Here is a 19,759-nt window from a genome sequence, read left to right as displayed (position 1 = left end):
AAGAAGAGATGGAGGGAGATATAGTTATAGACGGTGGGGGGAGAGAGGGAAGAGGAGAGAGATAGTGATAGGGATGAAGACAACTCTTTCTTCTAATGAATATTTTGGTTTTTCAATAAAATAGATGCATTGATTTTAATGTAGATGTTGATTCCTAATCTTATTTGATTAGAGATCGAAGAAGGAAAGAAGAAAGACATATATAGATATGCAGAGAGAGAGCATGTGTGTTTTGGGAGGTGAGATAGAGAGACAAAGAAGGAAAGATGGAGGGAGATATAGATATAGCCGACGAGAGTAGAGAGGGAAGAAGAGAGAGACAGAGAGAGGGAGGGAGACAAACTCTTTCATCTTATGAATATTTTGGTTTTTCACTAAAATAGACGCATTGATTTCAATGTAGATGTTTATTCTTGATCCTATTTGATAAGAGGGGGGGGGAGGGAGGGAAGAAGAAATACATAGAGAGAGAAAGGTGGGGAGAGAGAGTGAGTTACAAGGGAGAGATGGAGAGAGAGTGAGGGAGAGAGGAGAGTGGAAGGCGGGAGAGAGAGAAGGAGAGAGAGATTGAGTGAAGGGGAAGAGAGAGAGATGGAGAGGAGGGAGAGAGAGATAAATATATATGGAGAGAGAGTGTGTATGTTTGAGGGATGGGATAGAGAGACAAAGAAGGATAGACGAAGGGAGATAGAGATATATATGGAGGGTGGAGAGAGGGAAGAAGAGAGAGACAAGGAGAGGGAGAGATAGATAGATATGGAGAGAGAGAGAGAATGTGTGTTTGGGGAGTGAGATAGAGAGACAGAGAAGGAAATATGTTGGGAGATATAGATATAGACGGCGGGGGGAGAGAGAGACATGGAGAGGAAGAGAGACAAACTCTTCCATCTTATGAATATTTTGGTTTTTCATTTAAATAGATGCATTGATTTCAATGTAAGCACAAAAAAATATTGATGACGTGCATTGACATCTATGTTACAATAATTCAACCATAAATAAATACTTCAATTTTTATCTTACTTGAAATGTTTTCTTTGTGTAACTGTAAACTATTCATAATTGACTACATTCTTATTATTCTCATTTTCTATCATTCAACATTGTTAGTCACTTTGCATTCAAACGAGGTAATAGAAAACAACTACCATTGAAAATTACTTGGGGTTTAACACTCCATAAGTCACAATGATTGACCTTAGAAAAATCTACTATTAATATTAAAGAGCAAGAGAGACAAGGTATGATGTTTACTACAATAGCTTGACTTAAAGATTTGAATGGTCTACAATTTCAACCACCCTTTTCATATGATCGATATGAAAAGATGGAAAAACTAATAGGTGTGGCAATAACAATAGTAGAAGGAAATAAGTTGACTATATTTTTATTATTCACATTTTCTATCATTCAACACTATTACATTGTCACTTTGCATTCAAAATAACATTAAAGAAAGAGATAAAATCAAAATTGTTGTGATCACACACAATTGAAACTAACCTAGATCCATCTTAACCCCGAATCTATCAAGCACCGAGAGGGATCAAATCTCTTGAGGTGCAAACCTTTCCTCAAATTGTGCACTAAAAAAAGAGGTTTTCACCTCGAGATATTTGATCCCTCTTGGCGCTTGATAGATCCTAGGGTAAGATGGATCTAGGTTGGTTTAGATGCATCATATTGTTGGAAGGCTAAGGGTTGTTATCACCTACCTTTTTGTTATTTGTAAAGTCATTTTTTGTTTAGAATTTTGTTTAAGCTTTTGAATCTGAGTGTGAATATGACAAATTTGAATATATGTTTAAGTAATTTAAAATTGTTGTAATTAAAAGTATTTAGGTTTGAAAATGTATGAAATTAATATAAATGTTAATGTATTTTATTTTATTTTATGTATAAATAAAAATTATACTTATTTTTTATAATATTTTTTTTTTAAATATATATGAATTATAAAAGGTGTTGTTTAACATTAAAATAAATATAATTCAAAATTTATTTTATTATGTTTTTAATATTTTTTCCTTTACAATTTATTAATATATTTTTTAATGAGATTGTAATTTTTAATTATTCAAATTGTATTTTTGAATGTATAAATTGATTAGTACCTTAAAAACTTAAAAATTGTAAGACACTTAGATTATGCAAACTATATGACTCATATTTTCCATTCTAATAGATCCCTAATAAATTAAAAAAACTTAATACAAAATATATACAAAAAAATAAAACAATGAAATTGTGTATCTATTCATTATAATATTTATGTTATTAAATAAAATCTAAAATACATATATATATTCTCTTCATAGAAAAAGTAATTATTAAAATATATTGTGATAAGGTCTTGAGGAAGGATTTTGTCATGGGTCTTGAGGAAAGATTTTGTTATTGGTAAGGTGTAAAAGTTTTACAACATTATAATGGTATTTTTTCTCTATAGAGCTCAACTACCTTGCTCTTAACGTGTTATTACATTCTAGAGATGGGAAAAGGGAAATTTATTATTACATTATTCAAATCTTAGGGTGATATTATTAGAGAAATTGAAGAGGGATACACATTTATATTTTATTTTATGTGCATTAGTGATGAAGGATTTATAGGTGAGGAATTCGTTATAAATTATTCAAATCTTAGGGTGATATTATTAGAGAAATTGAAGAGGGATACACATTTATATTTTCATTTTATGTGCATTAGTTATGAAGGATTTATAGATGAGGAATTCATTATAAATGTTCCATTTATTATTTTGGAAAATTTTCACTTTCATGTCATTGAAGTATCTTGTAATTTTTGTTAAGAATTAGTAGAGAATCTTCCTGCTTCTTCTTTAGAAAGAAAAAATCAATCTACCTTCTATTTATAAGTTTGTTTACCTATATTAATATTTATCATCATTCTTGCAGTGATCACCAAAGATACCCCTATTTAACAATATGTTCAATGTATCCCATATAGCATCTGTAAAAAAAGAAATCATCCAAAAACAACTACATCTTTTAAAGAGAAATATCATATCTACATATGACTGCAACAAGCAAAAAAATCTCATGCTATATCGTGTAAAGAAATGTTCAGAGGCCCTGCGTCAATTATCGGGGACAATGATGGGATAAAATTATTTTGCATTATCAGATGTCATCACGTGAATGCCTCCTCATGAATGGTTGAAAGCTTTCTTCTAAGCGACACGCCATTAACCTTTCTCTGCCCCGACGACGCTACGCGCTGCAATTTAATGACACCAGCGACTTCTTTTTCCATCATCATCAGACTCGGGATGATTTTGCGGCAACGTTTTCCCAATTTGTTGTGGCAGAGGCGGTTCCGCTCCATGGCAGCGCTGGTTTCCACGGCCAATGCAGCCATGTCAGATGCCAGCAGAGGATGGCGCAGTTTGTTTAGAGGAAGCAGAAAATAGAGGTGCTCCAGTTGTAGTTCCTGATCGGCAGAAAGAGGAGAAACATAATCATCGTAGCGCATAGAATCGGCATCGCAGAGGAAGAAGCCGGGCTCTCTCTCAATATTTGAGCTACCTTCACAGGCTCCTTGAACTCCTTCATCAACCCACCCACGTCTTCTTGGAAGACCACTAATGTGGCAGTGGGAAGGTGAAGTGATCCACAAGAAATAGAGGCACCCATGAAATCAAAGATTTAGAGAATCCAAAGAAGAAATTGACCTGTGATTACAAGAGATAAAAATTTTGAAACGAGTAGGATGTATGGACAAATGTGTAGCTGGCGGATGAGAAGCTGAGGTGGAAGTATATCCATTGCATTCATTGCGCAAAGGAATTGGTCAGACGGAACGATCGGGTGTCTCTTGTTGTATGAACGTACAGACCGAAATACCAACTTTCCCATTGCTCAGGACAGCACATCCAGTGGCTCGGCTCGATTGCCAACGCATTGACAGCATCCATAATGATGTGGCGTGGTGTTATCTGTTTTTTCATATTTATATGCATGGAAAAGTCGCTTTTCGAGTCATATCAATATTTTATTTTTTCTTAATTGCCTCATTAAACATGCACGTTGGTGTTTTTATTACTATTATTTAAATATGGTACAAAATTTAAATCGATAAATGGTAATGTAAATATTGATTATTGAAATTGTATAATATAAATTTAAAAAATATAAGAAAATTAAATCTATTTTTTAATAAAATTATAAAGGTTATTAGAATATAATTATTTTAATAATGTATATAAAATTGTTTACAAGGCCTAGAGTATGTGGTGATAAGGTGTTTTTGATAGACATTTGTGTGGTGAAAAGGTCATCAGTGGGAAACTTTCTAAGCAAAAATCCAACCATGTTGGGTTGGTGTGGCTTAGACTAGGTATTATTTCCAAGTGATTTTGAGTGCTTAGACACCCCAAAATGGCAACTACTCAAGCCATAGATTCAATCATCTCTTAACAAACAAAAATGACATTTCCCAAACATGTTCTTTAATAATGTTCTTTAAGTCGCAACTTTAATAATGTTCTTTATGTTATTTCGAAGACATGCAACAAAGGATTGGTCTCTAAAATTGATAATGATATCCCTACACATCTAAAATGATTTTGTTTCTAAAGTTGTTAATATGTAATATATTTTTTTATAATTTAACATTAAGGTATTTATATATATTGAATGGCTAATAAATGTTGGTCAACATTAATCTATGACACTTAGTACATGATACATTTCACATTTCCAAAGCTAAAAAAACAATCAAAATCAATTTAATTATAACTTTATTTAAAATTATTATTATTATTATTAAATTATAATATAAAAAAATTTAATATATGAGTTAAACATATATATATTTAAATGTAACAATTTTTTTACCATGGTGATTGACACATTCTTACCATGGAAGCCCTATTCCAAAATAATACACTTACCAACATAATTAATCAAATACTTCGGCTTTATTTTATTAATATCAATGTATTTTAAGGGATGTTATTTGATATAGAGTGTGTACTGAGATTAGTATATGTTGTACAAATCGTCCTTTCTTTGTAGGATTATATAGCTTTTATAAGGATTTTGTAGGTGTTAGACAAGACAATATGGGATAAATAACACTCATAATGCCCCACTTCTCCTACTAATTTTTGTTGTAACACAGTTGGAATAATTTTGAAAGTTTAAGTTCCACTTCTACAAGGGAATTTTGTCCATAAAGCTCAACATATAAGGGTTTTGGCCAATTTTAAGATGTCCTAAGTCGTTAATTTTCCAAAAAAGTGATCAAAATGCAAAGAAATAGGGCTCACAAAAAAAAATGCCACACTTAAAATAGGTTGATTGAGTGCCCCATATCAAATTCCATGTTAGGCTTACAATTTTGATACTACACTCATTGTGCTCGTAGTGCAACAATGACCTTCATCACATCATCAGGAATGTGAAGTTGGGAGTTTTCACCTCATAATTAATTGATTTGATATTTACTCCATGCTTATTGTTGTTTAACCTGTAGGCTTGATTTTCATGAATATTTGTGGTGTGGATTGAATTAATAGTTCTTTGTTGAGGCTATAAGTCATGGTGGCATTCTTAGCACCACTAGTGTTGTTGTTCATCTCATTCTTCATCATTTGTTTGGTAGTTCATCCAAATTTTGGTATGGCAACAAAGACATTTAGTTCAATAATCTTATTTGCTCATAGAATTCGACTATGGATTTCTCTACTTACATATCAGACTCATAATCTTTTGTTTTGGATGAGATCAATATCCTTCAATAGGTAGGAGGTAACATTGGGTTGAGTGTTTAAATTACAAACATAACATCTTGATGAAAGTAATATGTGCTAAAATATTCATTATCATACTCCAACTTAGTGAGAACGAAAATTTTGGGCTCTTCCATGAGAGGATAGGAGCAAGTATCTTAATTGCTTTGTCTAAATGGATGTGTTTCTTAACATTATACTTAATCCTTTGCTATTGGATTTTGTTCACTATGTTTGCATATAAATGTGTTTTTGAAAATCGGTCGATTGTTACTAACTTTCCATGCTTGATTTTCATTCCATTTAGTAGTGCCTCCACTACTTACAAAGCTTGCCATTTCAATTATTACTTGGACTGTTTTCAAATACAACTATTAATTCACTTCATTTAAATTCTTAATATTTAGATATTGAGAAAGATAACTTGTAGTAGGCTTTAGCTTGATTTTTAGGCTTGAGTAAGGAGTTAGATATTGTTGAAATTTTGGTAGTTCAATGATGAATTTCTAAAAAGAAAAAGTCTAAAAATAGAATTTCTAAACATAGAAAGTCTCAAGTATGACTTTCTAAAAATAGTAAATCATCTTGCATCAATTGGTAATCAAGTATTGTTGATGTAAAATCCCTTATGATCATCAATCAATCCTAATAGTTCAATTTCAACTTAACCATCAATATTATTAGTATTTTTATGATACTATTATATTATTATTAAAAAGAAATTCAAGTAATCATAGCTCTTAATAATCTTCTCTTACACTTTCATTATTGGCATGACATATTCCTCTTACACTATCTTACACTCTTATTAGAGCATGACATGAAAGATTCCTCTTACACAGTCTTTAATGCATATGTTACACTCTCCTTCTTAATGGCATAAGTTACAAAGGCATGTGTGTCTTCTCAATGGCGTGAGTTACATTTCCTAAATGGGCATATGTTACTCTCCTTCTTGGCATGCAAGTTACTCCTCCTTTATGGCATGGATTCGTTGCTCCTCCTATATGTGTGTCTCATTCTTTCTCCCCTCACTACTTGTGCATTGTGAAAGAAGAATTCAAACTTGAGAGAGAGTTGGAGAGAGTTGAAGAAGATTGTGAGAGAGAGACTTGGAGAGTAAGAGCAGAACTTGGTGAGCCAAGGTTGATTCAGTGCTTCAGTGTTGATTTAGTTGAAGGGAAGGTTGATTCAATGTGTGCATCTGTTGTTGCCACCAGTGATCTTCATGCTACAACTTGTTTAAGTTTTAGTGAGCTTACTCATTCTCTTGATCTCTCATTGTACTATGTATCTCCGCTGAACAATTGACTTTTAATAGAAGAAGAATCTAGTTGGGCTTCCCCCTTGTGGGTTTTTCCCTGGTCATTGGATCTAAATTCTTTGTATCTCATTTTTTTCTTGGTTGTCTTCTATTGTGTATTTGATTTATGTTATATCTATAATTGTTCATCGAATATTGCAACATAGAGAAGTTTTGTAATAAGTGATTTTTACAGCATAGAACATCATAATTTCAACATGGTATCAAAGCTTTGGTGAATACAAGCCCAAGAAGATAAAAGTTGTCACTCCTTCCTTGATGTTGAAATCTTATTTGTTGCTCCTTACTTACCGCTGAAATTTTATTGTTTAAATTTATTGTTGAAATTTTATTGTTGAAATTTACTGCTGAAATTTTACTTCTGAAATTTACTATTAAAATTTTATTGTTGAAATTTACTGTTGAAATTTTACTACTGCCGTTCCTCTGAAATTTCAAGGAATCCAAGATATGATAGTAATTTTGCATATAGTAATTAAGGTGTTGCATGTGTTTAATAGTTTTGGTTTTGGTACTTGTTGATGCATGCAAAAGTAAAGAGTAGTTTTACATTTGTTTATGCATGTGAAAGAAAGTGTTGTCTTGAAAAGAAGTATAATGCATAGAAGTTTATGAAAGAATAACTGATATAAATTGAATGCTTAAGATAGGGGGATTTCGACTCTCTCACATTATATTAGAAAGGTCATAATGTTATGGATTTTGGTAATTTTGATATTAGAATTTACTAACATTAGTGGTTGTCGGTAAGAATCATGACTTTTACAAAAGGTGGAATGATAGTTTTCTAATTAACCTCTTTTGCAACGATCAAAGATGGATTATAACTATTATTATTGTAGGCGATGAAGTCAACATGTATAATTATTATTAAATGCCTTCACTCTAGGATCAATATTTGAATATCTTTATAGAATCAATGGAAGACCTATCCATGCATTGATTCATGATAAGTAATCATCGATATAAATTGCGTCATTAAAAGTTCATTCATCTTCACTATAAAGCACTACCTCATGTGAGGAAGATGGTTTATGAAATGCCTGAGATTAGAGTGGATCATGATGAAGTTTGTCAAGTGGTGTTCACGAAGATGCATTTATTTTTCCAATGACATATGACTAATGGACAGTGGTAACTTATAGAGGTTGCATTAAGAGGGAGCTAACAACTTCCTTCAATACCCATTAAAAAATAATTATTTTCAAGTTGTTTCTTTGTGTCATTTCTCTTGTTTAGATTTATCTTTACAGATCATTGGTTATTCTTCCTGCATGAGTATTTCAATGATTCTTTCACTAACTTCTTGATGAGGATGAGATCAAGAAAATCAGATCATGAAGATCATTAGGGTACAGAATACTACAGGAAGAGAAAACTCCAAGAGGAAGCTAGTGCAAGGTGTAACACGCCTCCTCTCATATCTACCCACTTTCACCGGCTTGCCCGGGATAAACATGAGTTGAGGGGCTACTATGAAATGACTCAACCTCCTAAATAACCTTAAGGAAAAGGAGTGGACATAACAAGACCTTATTGACTTCCCTCAAGTGCTACAGTACCCATAGGAACTAACCAACCATTCTAGGTGTCCAACCCCTGAGATAACTTTATTTTTCAGTGAGCTAGATCCCGAGTCACCCCCATGAAAAAACCTCCAAGCAAATGTAACCCTCCAGGTGCTCCCACAAGCCTGCTTCCCAGTGACTATAGTCTTTTTCAGGTAGCCTTGTGCCAGTGACTGCGAGATTTAAGCCAATTTTTTCAGGGCTAGGATCCAGACCTCTACCCAAAAATTAATGAAACTTCCAAAAATGATAAATAACTTCATTGACAAAGCCTCTAACATAAAACTTACTCAAGGACTTGATATAACCCGATCTAACCATGACAGAAATTCTGTCAAACACATTGAGAGCATGCAACCTACAGGTCATGAATGCATATCTAAACATAGAGATTTGAAACTTATCTGAGGTTTACCAAGAAGGTCTAATGCCCTCTCACAATAGCTTTTATGATACCAATTAGGCAATGCATTAATTAACCAGTCCTTCATCAATTAAAAGGTGATAAGAACCATACTTAAATCTGTCATAAAACCATGCTTACAACCAGCATATAACTAGATAATCAACAACGATAGAACAACCATTAAAGCCACATAATAAAAGTACATTTATTCATAAAGACAAGAGGAACTTAGCTCTTATTAACCATATGCAAAATCCAACCAAGTCAAGGACTTCCACGTACCACCCAACCATAGATTAGGCTTAACCAAATATTTCTTTCAACCAATCACCCGCATGCCATATTCCAAGCATAAATGTGGGATCTCATGGGATAAACCAATCCATAAAAAACCAAGGGAATCCAAAGGTTAAAACACCTCCACCCTCACATTATCATGATCTCACCTAAACTGGTCCTGAGATCACAAAACCAAACCGAGCTTGGATGCCTCATAATTCCTTCACCATCCATTAAGGAATTTTCCTATCTCCACAAGTTGTTGAGGGCTTCCCGGAGAAAACCATCTCCACCCCCAACCCTTGGGATTTTCCTGAGACCACCTCACCCATATCCAAAACCTTCGAGCAATCTAAAGCTCAACCAAGAATGAATCCTATCACACCGTGTGTATCCAGAAACGGCAAGGCAAGGCTAAAACCACTATCGAAATCCGAAAAAACCCATGCTAATGACATCAACTAAACTAAATACGCATATACCATGCATGCCAAAACCAACTAGGAAATCATACATGCGACTTGTTACCTGCCAGTATTCATGTTGAAGCTGCCTGATCCAACCTTTCCTTGCCTGATCCTTGCATTCCTTTGATTTCATTGTCCTTCCTTTTCTTTCCTTGTCCTTCCTTTTCTTTCTTGCTTTCCTTCTCCTCTTGGTGCTCTTCTCCTCTCTGGAACCAATACCAAAACTCCACTTACAAAAGGCCCCAAACTGATGCTCTAGTGTTTTTTTATTATTGATGCCTCTAATTTCCTCTATTTTCCTTCAATTTCCTCCTCACATGCAACCTATGACCTTTCACCTTTCTTATCTCCTAGTTTCCTTTATTTTCATAAATAAAATTCCAATAATTCTTTTTTGCCTTTTCAAAGCCTCTTTCATTGCCTTTCTCAATTTCCCCTTAGCCATAATAAACAAAAAGAGATGCCCATTAGGATGTTTTTCCCAACATTCATCTTGGAAAACATGTCCCATGACCTTGGACATATTTTGTGTTTATTAACTTTATTACATGTACTTTTAACCTAGGGTTGTTACAGACCCCTTCCCCTTAGGGGAACATCGTCCTATGTGTTCTATGACACCTATAACCAACAAAACCATTGAAAACCAAAACATACTTCCCATGGAGCTTTATAATCCATCTCATTGCAATATTTACAATGAACATCTTGCTAAAAAAACAAAACCATGATGAGAAACATGACAACATGACAACCATACCACTTATTGGAGCTTTATAACATAGCTCATTGTGGTAATTACAATATCAACCATACATAAATACGTACATATACCAAACTGCTTTGCATCAACTGGCAAACAATGAAGCATACATAACTTGCATCTGACCAACCATCTTCCATGTAGCTTCATCGTGCCCAAAGTACTTCCACTACACTTTAACTTGCTCAATTGCTCTGTTCCTGAGAATGAGTTGTTTCTACTGTAATATGCACTGAGGTTCTGGCTAGAATTCTCCTTCTGGCTCTACCTGCAATACAGACCAATCAATAACATGATCAACATCCTTGGCATATCTTTTAAGCAATGAAACATGGAAAACATCATGGACTTTCACTTTCAGAGGAAATGCAATTTTGTAGGCCATTGGTCCAATCCTCTCAAGGATATTTAAAGGCCTGCAATATTGAGGTGTCAACTTGGCACATGATCCAATCCTCAAAGAGTTCTTCTTGGGCTTGATGTGCAAGTAAACATGCTCCCCAATCTGAAACTCCTTAAATGCACTATGTTGGTCTGCATAACTCTTTTTCCTATCTTGTGCTACCTTTAGATTATTCTTGATAACCTGCATTTCCTGATCCATTTCTACCAACATGTCTAGTCCTATCAACACCCTGTTCATTGGATCACTCCAAATGATAGGAGTATTGCAACCCTGCCCATAGAGTGCCTCAAACGGACTCATCCTCAGTGACTCTGATAACCATTGTTGTAAGAAAATTCAACCAATGGAAGATACTCCTCCCACTCCACTGTTGATGCATCACATACATTCTCAGCATATCCTCTAGGACCTTTTTGACCCTCTCTATTTGTCCATATGTGTGTGGATGATAAGTTGTATTGAAGGCCAATTATGTAACGAAACCTGCAAATAACTCCTTCCAAAACATAGAAGTGAAATTAGCATCTTTGTCCTATTAGTGTCAGTCAGTTATGCCTGTCACCAATGATCAAATATGCTTTAACCAAGTTTTTTTAGGGGTCTCAAGGTCAAATTTTATCATGTCACGAGGTTTTTAGAATAAAATTTGATCACTGGTTAGTTTGTCTAGGATTATCTCTATTCTCTCAATAATTTCACATGTCGGTAACTTACATCACTCAGATGAGTGTTTCATCATAAAGAGAATATCATCATCATGTCAGTCATCACCATCATGATTTCACTCAGTCTAATGTCTCCATTAGGTCATTAGGTTTTCAAGGTCACCTACACTTTCATTTTATGCATAAAAATCCGGCATAGGAGGAGTTTTGCTAAGAAACATTTTTCAATAAATTCTGATGTAATTTCATAAGTACTTCATAGCTATAGTTTCAAGGTTCCAAAAGAAATAAGGTTCACTGTTCAAAGAAGATAAATTGAAGTCCATGTTACAAATGTCCAAGGTTGTCAAGTTCAAAAAGAATGAAATTCATGTTTGAAAAAGACATGTAGGGCCCATTATCAATCAAAGGAGAATCATGCTATGTTTATAAAAGTCCAAAATTCTCATACACATTTCATTTGCATCCCTATCTCATTTTGTTAATGAGCTCATTCCTCCTTAGGTGAGAAAACACGGGTTTTTTCAGCTCAAATTGGAAAAATTTGCTTGGCACTGTGCATAGAAATACTGCGCTGCGTTTCTAGAAGAGGCATTGCGCTTAGAATAAATTCGCATAGAAACAATGCACTGCGCTTATGGAAGAGGTGCTACACTTGGAAGCAATGCGATGTGCTTTGGCGCTACACACTGGTGAACTGCATTGCGCACAAGACAAAGTTTCCTGAAACTCATAAAAAATCACTCAAATTAAAATTTCAAGTCTCATTCCAGTTTCTTCATACTCTAAGCCATTTAAGAAGTAAGTGCACTCATTTCACTCCCTATTTTCCTTTGGAAAAAAAAACAAATTGATGGTGAGTTTAGTCCTCTAGGGTTTGTATGAGTTTCATGTTTTAAAGCTTGCAAATGATCAGTTGGAGTTTTGAAACCCTAAAATAACTATCCCTATACCTCTGTTTTCATGAAAATCATCATTCCATCCACCAACAAACCATTTCCCCTCAGTTCACTTCACCTCCCTACAAACCCTAACCCTAATCTATCAAATTGTGCAATCTCCCTAGCTAGTATTGTGTTTAAACTTTCTTGCTCATTTCCCTCCATTTAACTTCCTAAAGATTTCTAAAAACCCTGTCCATCTCCCAAAATTTCCATATTACCATTTCCCTTCCCTAACTCCCTCATTTCACCACTTCACTCATTTCTCACTGTTTTTTCCATTTTCCTGTCATCTAGGGTTTTCAAAATGGAAGGAGATTCTTCACCATCAAAGAAGAGAAAACATCATAAATGGGGACGATTTTGAGGTATGAGCCAACAAATTGCAATGAGATCAACTCTTCACCATTCATTAGATAGTGCTTTGAAGATGTTAATTTCCTAGGGTTTTGTCAAAGAGTGGCTGAAGTAGGTTTTCATGAGCAACTCATTGATTGGATTGCCACCAATCTAAAAGGAGAAAAAACCACCATAGCAAGGATTGATTTCACATTCTCAATTGCTGCCATCTCTCTTTCCATAGGGATACCAAATCATGGGGAGTATTGGTTCAAAGGCATGAGCCTAGACCTTGAGAAATACAAACCCTTCTTGAAATCACCCTACAAAGAGGCTCATTCACACATCATTCCATTCAGATACCTATTGGAAAAGTATGCACCACTTATGAAGGCTGTGATGAATTTTTTCACTTGTGAGGGAGATTTTCCAGATTGTAATCAATACGACATTAGGCTGCTAATGCACTTCACAACTGTGAAACCTCTTAACCTGTGTAACTACTTATGTAGAAGTCTCATCAAAATGTTTGAAAAGGTGCAAATGAAAAACAAAGAGCATTACCATAGCCTTTTCCATCATAGTTTGATAAAGGTTGTAGTCCTCCATCAGTTGGAAAAAAAGAACATAGCATGGGATACCTTTATTGAAATAGCCTTGTAGAGGCATGAGACTACTTTACCAAGCCATCACAAAGACACATCAACACAGCCTATGGAGGTAAGATCATCAAACAAATCATAGGAGATTCCCAAGGCACCTAGACGTGAGGTGACCAAAACATACTAGAGAGGAAAAAGACTTGTGTTTGCTTCTCAAGTTGAGGAAAGGGCCAAGCCTTCTACATCAGCACAAAAGGGATCACATTTGCTGGATAAGGAGCTAATTGAGCATGATTTTGACCTAGTTGACTTGGAGGCAACAGATGAGCATTAAACCTTGCAATAAGTGATCAAGGAGAAGGATTCCTAGATCAAGGAGCTCCTGGAAAATTTGGCAAGAGCCAGATTTATCATTTCTTTCCTTGAGCAAGAAAATAGTCAAATCAAGGCCAAACAACTAATGATGGAAAAAGAGAAATCCAAGATGTTGAAGCAAGAGGTCAAAGGTAAAGTAGTGCCAGAGCATGATGAGAATGATGAACAAGAAAAGCAGGTTGGAAAGAAGAGGCCTAGGACAAAGGGTCTCAAAAGAGCATTGCAGAAGTAATGAAACCAAAACCTATTAGATGAGGACTTGGATATTGAAGATAGAATCTCTATGGAAATCAAAGAAGACAGAGAATATTGGCTAGGAAAAGTCAATGGCCATATAGAGAATCTTCTTGACAAGGCTAACATGGACAACCAAATGTTGAGGCACATGGCCCACCACTACCAAACCAAAAACAAGATTTGCAACAACAAGGTCAAACAAATGAAAAACAAGCTGAAGGAAACCCTAAAAAGAAAATATGAGAAAGACAACTTGGATATGCTTGCTGAAGCATCCATGATAGCATAGTACACCTCATTTGGCACTTCTGGACCAATTTTGGGAGTTTTTTGAGCATTTTTCGTTTTTGGTGAAATTTGGTGCAAATTCGGAAAATACGCTAGTTACAGAAACAGCGTTGCGATTTTTCATCATAGCTCCAAATGACAAGTGGCTTGAATTTCTAGAAATATGATGGCCTCCTCTCAAAACCCATTTCCTCATATTTCTCAGACAAGGCTCAGATTTTGAGAAAAATGAGAAAAAAGAGTGAAAAATCAATATTCTGCCCCTCTTTTTGACAGGCATTGCGCTTTTGGAGACACCTTGGGAGAATCAGTTTTTGTAGGCCTTCCCATGGGTCATTTTCAAAAATTGAAGATGTTATGGAAACTAGAAAAACAACGCTAGTTTACCGTTCTTTAATATTTCAAATTTGACTTCAATAAGGCACCTAAAAGTGGCCTCAAACGTGGCACTACGCTTCTGCAATTTTCTGAGATTTTATATAAAAATTCCACTATGTAATTTCTCAAATTTTCTAGTTTGACTTAGGTAAAGGTAATTTGATGATGTAACTTAAGTAGTTCGAAGTATTGATGATTTAATCATGAATAAATTAGCATGATAGGTTGTTTTTATGGTTAATTAGGCCTTGTAAATGAAGAAAAACTCAAATCAAAGTCTAAGAGGAGTTTTTTTTTTACCTTCTCACTCTCACTTGTTGCTTGAGATATTCTTCAAAATTGTTCCACCACTCATGGATTCAACCCTTTAAGGTGGGGAAACTGTTTACTTGAGTCTATATGTATCATTTCTCATTCAGAGAGAAGGGTTGGATTTCAAAGGAGAGAATTTGTATCTAATGCTTTCACTCAGCTAATCAAAGGAGCAATTACAACTATTTTTCAGGAATTCATGTGTAGTGAGTTTGTGATGTTGTTTTCTTTCTATGTCAGTTTCTTATGAATGAATCCATATTTCTTAACATGTTTTGCTTTCCTTAGTGATTTTCCTTACAATTATGTAGGCAGAATTCTTTATATTTAAAGCTCTGTTTATGTGGAAAATCATTTTTGTGTATTTCTTCTTCTAGATTAATGAATTCATGGCACATATGCTCATTATGACCTTCTAAGCTTCTCATACCCTACACTACATTGACCAAAGTCTCAGATCCATCACAAGACATTGTTATCTTGCTTCTCCTTATGCCTGCTACTGAAACCCTTTGAGGCCTTGACCTTGCTACTTTTTCTCATTCCTGATCCAGCAATCCAAAAACCCTAAATTTCCAAAAACTCATCTAAAACTATTATATCTAGCCTAAAATCTATCTTTCTTCCAGTAATTGACTATGAAATCCTTAGAGAGATCCCTCTCTAGTTTAATAGGGCTAGCTGTTGAACTGTAAGTGGTTTGAGGTTTCCTCTTTCGATCTCCTCCTCAACCTGGGACATTGTATAGGATAATATTTTGGCGTCATATCCGAGGAAACGACTGATATATCATTCTTTGGATTCATTCTATTAGAGAATTCAAGACGGTCCTGTAGGTGACAGCTTCTAGTATCTAAAGAAAGGTTGATTTAAGAAATTATATTGACTTTAAGGTTTAAAAATTCTAGCTCCTAAAAGACATACAAGGTCAAATCCTGACCCAAATCCACCTTCTATTGTTGATGACCCAGATAAACTATGTAGGAAACTCAAGTCACCTATTTCTGAAAGTACACCTCGAAAATTAGAAAGGACTACTTCTTTGCCTGAAAAATTATTCACTCTTGAGCATCTTTCTTTTGGTATTCAGTTTTAGCTATCTCTTTTCATATCAGAATCTGAGTCTTGCCTTTCTGAAGTGGCACTTGATCCTTTTCAATTTGATTCTCACCTCCTGTATTCGAAATCCCTCTTTTCTAAAGCTAATCATGAGCTACGGTTAAATTTTGATAAACTCCGGAGTCTAGCTGACCAACTTCAAATCACCACTGAAAAAGCTTACATCCAATATTAGCTTGAAAACCTAGCTGTTGCTTCATCCTCTATTGCACCTCCTAATAAATCATCTACTTCATCTCTTTTTACACCACCTCCATTAGTGTCATCATATTTATCTACACAGCCCATTGTAATACCTCTACTACATCTTCCAACAGTCATGGCACAATTTTCCCCTCTAATCTTACCTACTTAACTTGCTACTCTACCTCAAAACTATGGCCAAAGACTCCCTCTGTTTGATGGAAGTTCAGAAATCACAACCCAACAACATGTTGATAAATGGGTAGATTTTATCGCCCTTGAAGAGATTGATGAAGAAGATGTTAAGATGAGAATCATAGCTCAGAGTTTTTCCGGAGATGTCAAGAAATGGTTTCGCAGTTTGGCTGCTAATTCTATTAATAGCTCTCAGCGGTTGATAGAGTTGTTCTTAGCACAATGGAAAGAAAAGAAAAATCCACTACAGATTTTGGCTGAGTACAATTCCATGAAAAGAAACCCAAACGAGACAGTGCATGAATTCACAACAAGGTTCAATATGGTGTATAATTCCATTCCTGACGATATGAAACCTCCTCCTAGTTTAGCACTTCTCCACTACCCTGATGCCTTCGACCCAGACATGGCATATCAACTTAGGGAGATAGATCCTGCAACTCTAGAAGAAATGCAGTAAGTGTTGAAGTTAATCTGCTTATCAAGAAATATAAAATAAAACCTAAGAAACCTGAGAAGGGGGTTACCTTTAAAGAAGAATCCTCTTCATCTTCAGATGTAAGACTTGACACTTTGATAAAAACTATGGAAATAATGATGGACAGAATGTCTATAGAAGATCGACAAGCGAAGCCTTCAATAAGGAATCCAAATTATCGAGGACAGCAACAACAATAGTGCAAAAATAAGCAGAAAGAGAAGCGAAATCAAGATCCTCAGGGACAAATAAGAACTCTATTTTAGAAAAATTACACCGAAGGGCAGGAAGAAGATGAAGAAGAAATTGTTGAAGCAAATCATTTCTTTGAGGAAGATGAGCTACCTACTTTTCTGACTAAGGAAGATCAGTTTTCTCAAGAGTCTTTTATACCAAGTGATCAACAGCTTGTACTTGCAAGTGATGATCTATGGGCAGTGCAAACCGAAGAATACCAAAGAGGATATCAGAATGCTCTCAGCCATTTGTAGAAACAGTACAATTTAAGAAACATAAATGTACCTGTCACATTGAATCTGAAAAGGCAGAATGCACAAAAAGATACATAAGGCAAAGAAACAACCCCTGCAGATCAAAATAAAGAAAATGAGATTGTCATATTGAGTTGGGATAAAACCAATGAAGCCTCTACCAGCAATGTGAGGAAGGATAAGGAGGTTCAAAGTGAAATTCATAAGGAGTCTCAAGCTAAAGGGCAGATTGAAAAGAAGGAAATTTCTACAAAAGAGGTAGATAAGCAATCTAATCTATTTAGTTTAGAGAATGAAATTTCCAAATTGAAAGTTTAAATTCCTCTCACTGAATTAGTAAAGAATGATAAGTACAAGTTTTAGATTACTAAAATGTTGAAGGTAGAACAAATGTCAGATACAATTAATTTTTCTGATGATGAGCCTGCAATTCGGTTTGGTCCAGCCTTAGAGTGAAACCCCAAAGATAGTGAAATCCCGCCTTTCTATCTTAGTTTGAACTTCATGATTTTATCCTCCATAATGCGATGCTAGATTCTGGTGCCTCGCATAACCTTATGCCAAAAGTTATTATGGACAAACTAGGATTGAGTATCACCCAACTTTGTCATGACCTCTATTCATTTGATTCGGGAAGAGTGAAATTTCTTGGCCTTATCAAAAACTTAGTAGTGTCCCTGGACCAAATTTCGACCAAAATGTGTTGATGGACGTAATGGTCGCTAATATTCCTCCCCGATTTGGCATGTTGCTCTCACTGTCTTGGGGGACAAAGCTGAAAGGAACCTTGCAACTTGATTTTTCATACGCTACTATACCAGTATTTGGGAAACTTAGAAAAATGTACCGGGAGAAGAAGATGAAATTCATGATTAGTAGCAAAGAAAAGCCAAATAATCAGCCCATTCATGTTGTACATAATGATCTAGAGTCTTTCATTTTGTATAGTGATATGAATCTAGTAGATGATGATAGTCAGCTTGTATAAATATCAGAAGTTTCATATGTTAAAAGTAGTGTATAGGAAGTTTTGATTGTTAAAGAAAAGGAAAAGAATGAAGAATGTTTGCAACAAAAAAAATATCTTGGAAAGATTGTTGAGTCAGTGCAAAAAACAGAGATTATTGATACAATGAGTCATCCTCCAAAAAATCAAATAGTTCATCCTTCCAAAGTTATGTGTCCAGATGAAGAAGATGGTCTTTGGACCATGGAGTTTGATGGTGCGTTGGGGAAAGAAGGAGCTAGGATTGGCATGTGGATTCATGGTCCATTGCATCATTCATGTAAAATTCCACGCAATATAAGAATGAGTTCTTATAAGTTGGCCTTTGATTGCTCAAACAATGAGGCGGAATATGAAGCATTGATTGCCGGCCTTAAAATTCTGAAAAAGTTGGAAGCAAAGAAATTTTTAGTTTATGGGGACACCGAATTGGTAATTAAACAAGTGAAAGGGGAATACCAGGCCAAGAATCCAAGAATGAGAGCTTATCGCAATGTTTTCCTTGACATTCTTAAAACTTTTTCAGAATATACTTTGTCTTTGATTCCTAGAACTCAGAATATTATGGCTGATTCTCTTGCTACTGCAGCTAGTATGGTGAAGATTCCCATCCACTCCAATAAAAAGTATTCAATTCATGTTAAACACTGCCCAGCTATCCCTGACAATTTGAGATATTGGTAGGTGATCCAAAAATTGAAGCAACTGAGATTGAAATATTGCAGCTGAAAGACAATAACATTCCATGAGGTCTCGTAACTTTGGAAGAGTTATTTGATTGTGATGATGTTGCTAAAAATCCTACCATGGTTCCCAGATAGAAAGGTGTTAAAGATGTGAACAATGGTACAACAGACAAGCCTAAGATGGTCAAATTATCAAAGTGTCTATCTCCTGAGATGACAAGTAAGTACATTGGTTTGATGGCAGAATTTTCTATGTATTTGCTTGGGACTATTCAAATTTAAAGGTGTATGATAAGAACATCATTTAGCACACTATACCGGTTAAGCCTGATCCAAAGCCATTTTGCCAGAAGCTGTGGAGGATAAATCCTAAGTTGTTGCCATCCATCAAAAAAGAGGTAAATAGGCTTTATAAATATGGTTACATTATAGTTCCCATTCGATTTTATGAATGGATATCCAATATTGTGCCGGTGAGAAAGACAACCAGGGATAT

General features: G+C 35.0%; 1 protein-coding gene across 1 annotated transcript; it reads right to left on the bottom strand.

The window, feature by feature from the left end:
• Nucleotides 1-3,153: 3,153 nt before the first annotated feature.
• Nucleotides 3,154-3,937, bottom strand: LOC149262455 (uncharacterized). The gene is made up of 2 exons (XM_089379752.1): nucleotides 3,867-3,937; nucleotides 3,154-3,604 (listed from the first exon to the last, which is right to left on the bottom strand). The coding sequence occupies exons 1-2, from the start codon at nucleotides 3,935-3,937 to the stop codon at nucleotides 3,154-3,156; spliced, it is 522 nt and encodes a 173-aa protein (XP_089235878.1).
• Nucleotides 3,938-19,759: the final 15,822 nt, after the last annotated feature.

The sequence above is a fragment of the Pinus tabuliformis genome, chromosome 6, assembly GCF_031772625.1.
Source record: "Pinus tabuliformis cultivar Carrire ecotype Pingquan chromosome 6, CPIR1, whole genome shotgun sequence".
Lineage (NCBI taxonomy): Eukaryota > Viridiplantae > Streptophyta > Pinopsida > Pinales > Pinaceae > Pinus > Pinus tabuliformis.
Note: the sequence above shows the minus strand (reverse complement) of the source record. Positions and strands in the feature narration are given on the sequence as shown.

Coding starts and splice junctions, on each gene's coding strand:
- LOC149262455 (XM_089379752.1), bottom strand. CDS start 3,937: ATGGATGCTGTCAATGCGTTGGCAATCGAGCCGAGCCACTGGATGTGC. Junction 3,605..3,866: donor CCTGAGCAATGGGAAAGTTG/GTATTTCGGTCT, acceptor CTGCCACATTAG/TGGTCTTCCAAGAAGACGTG.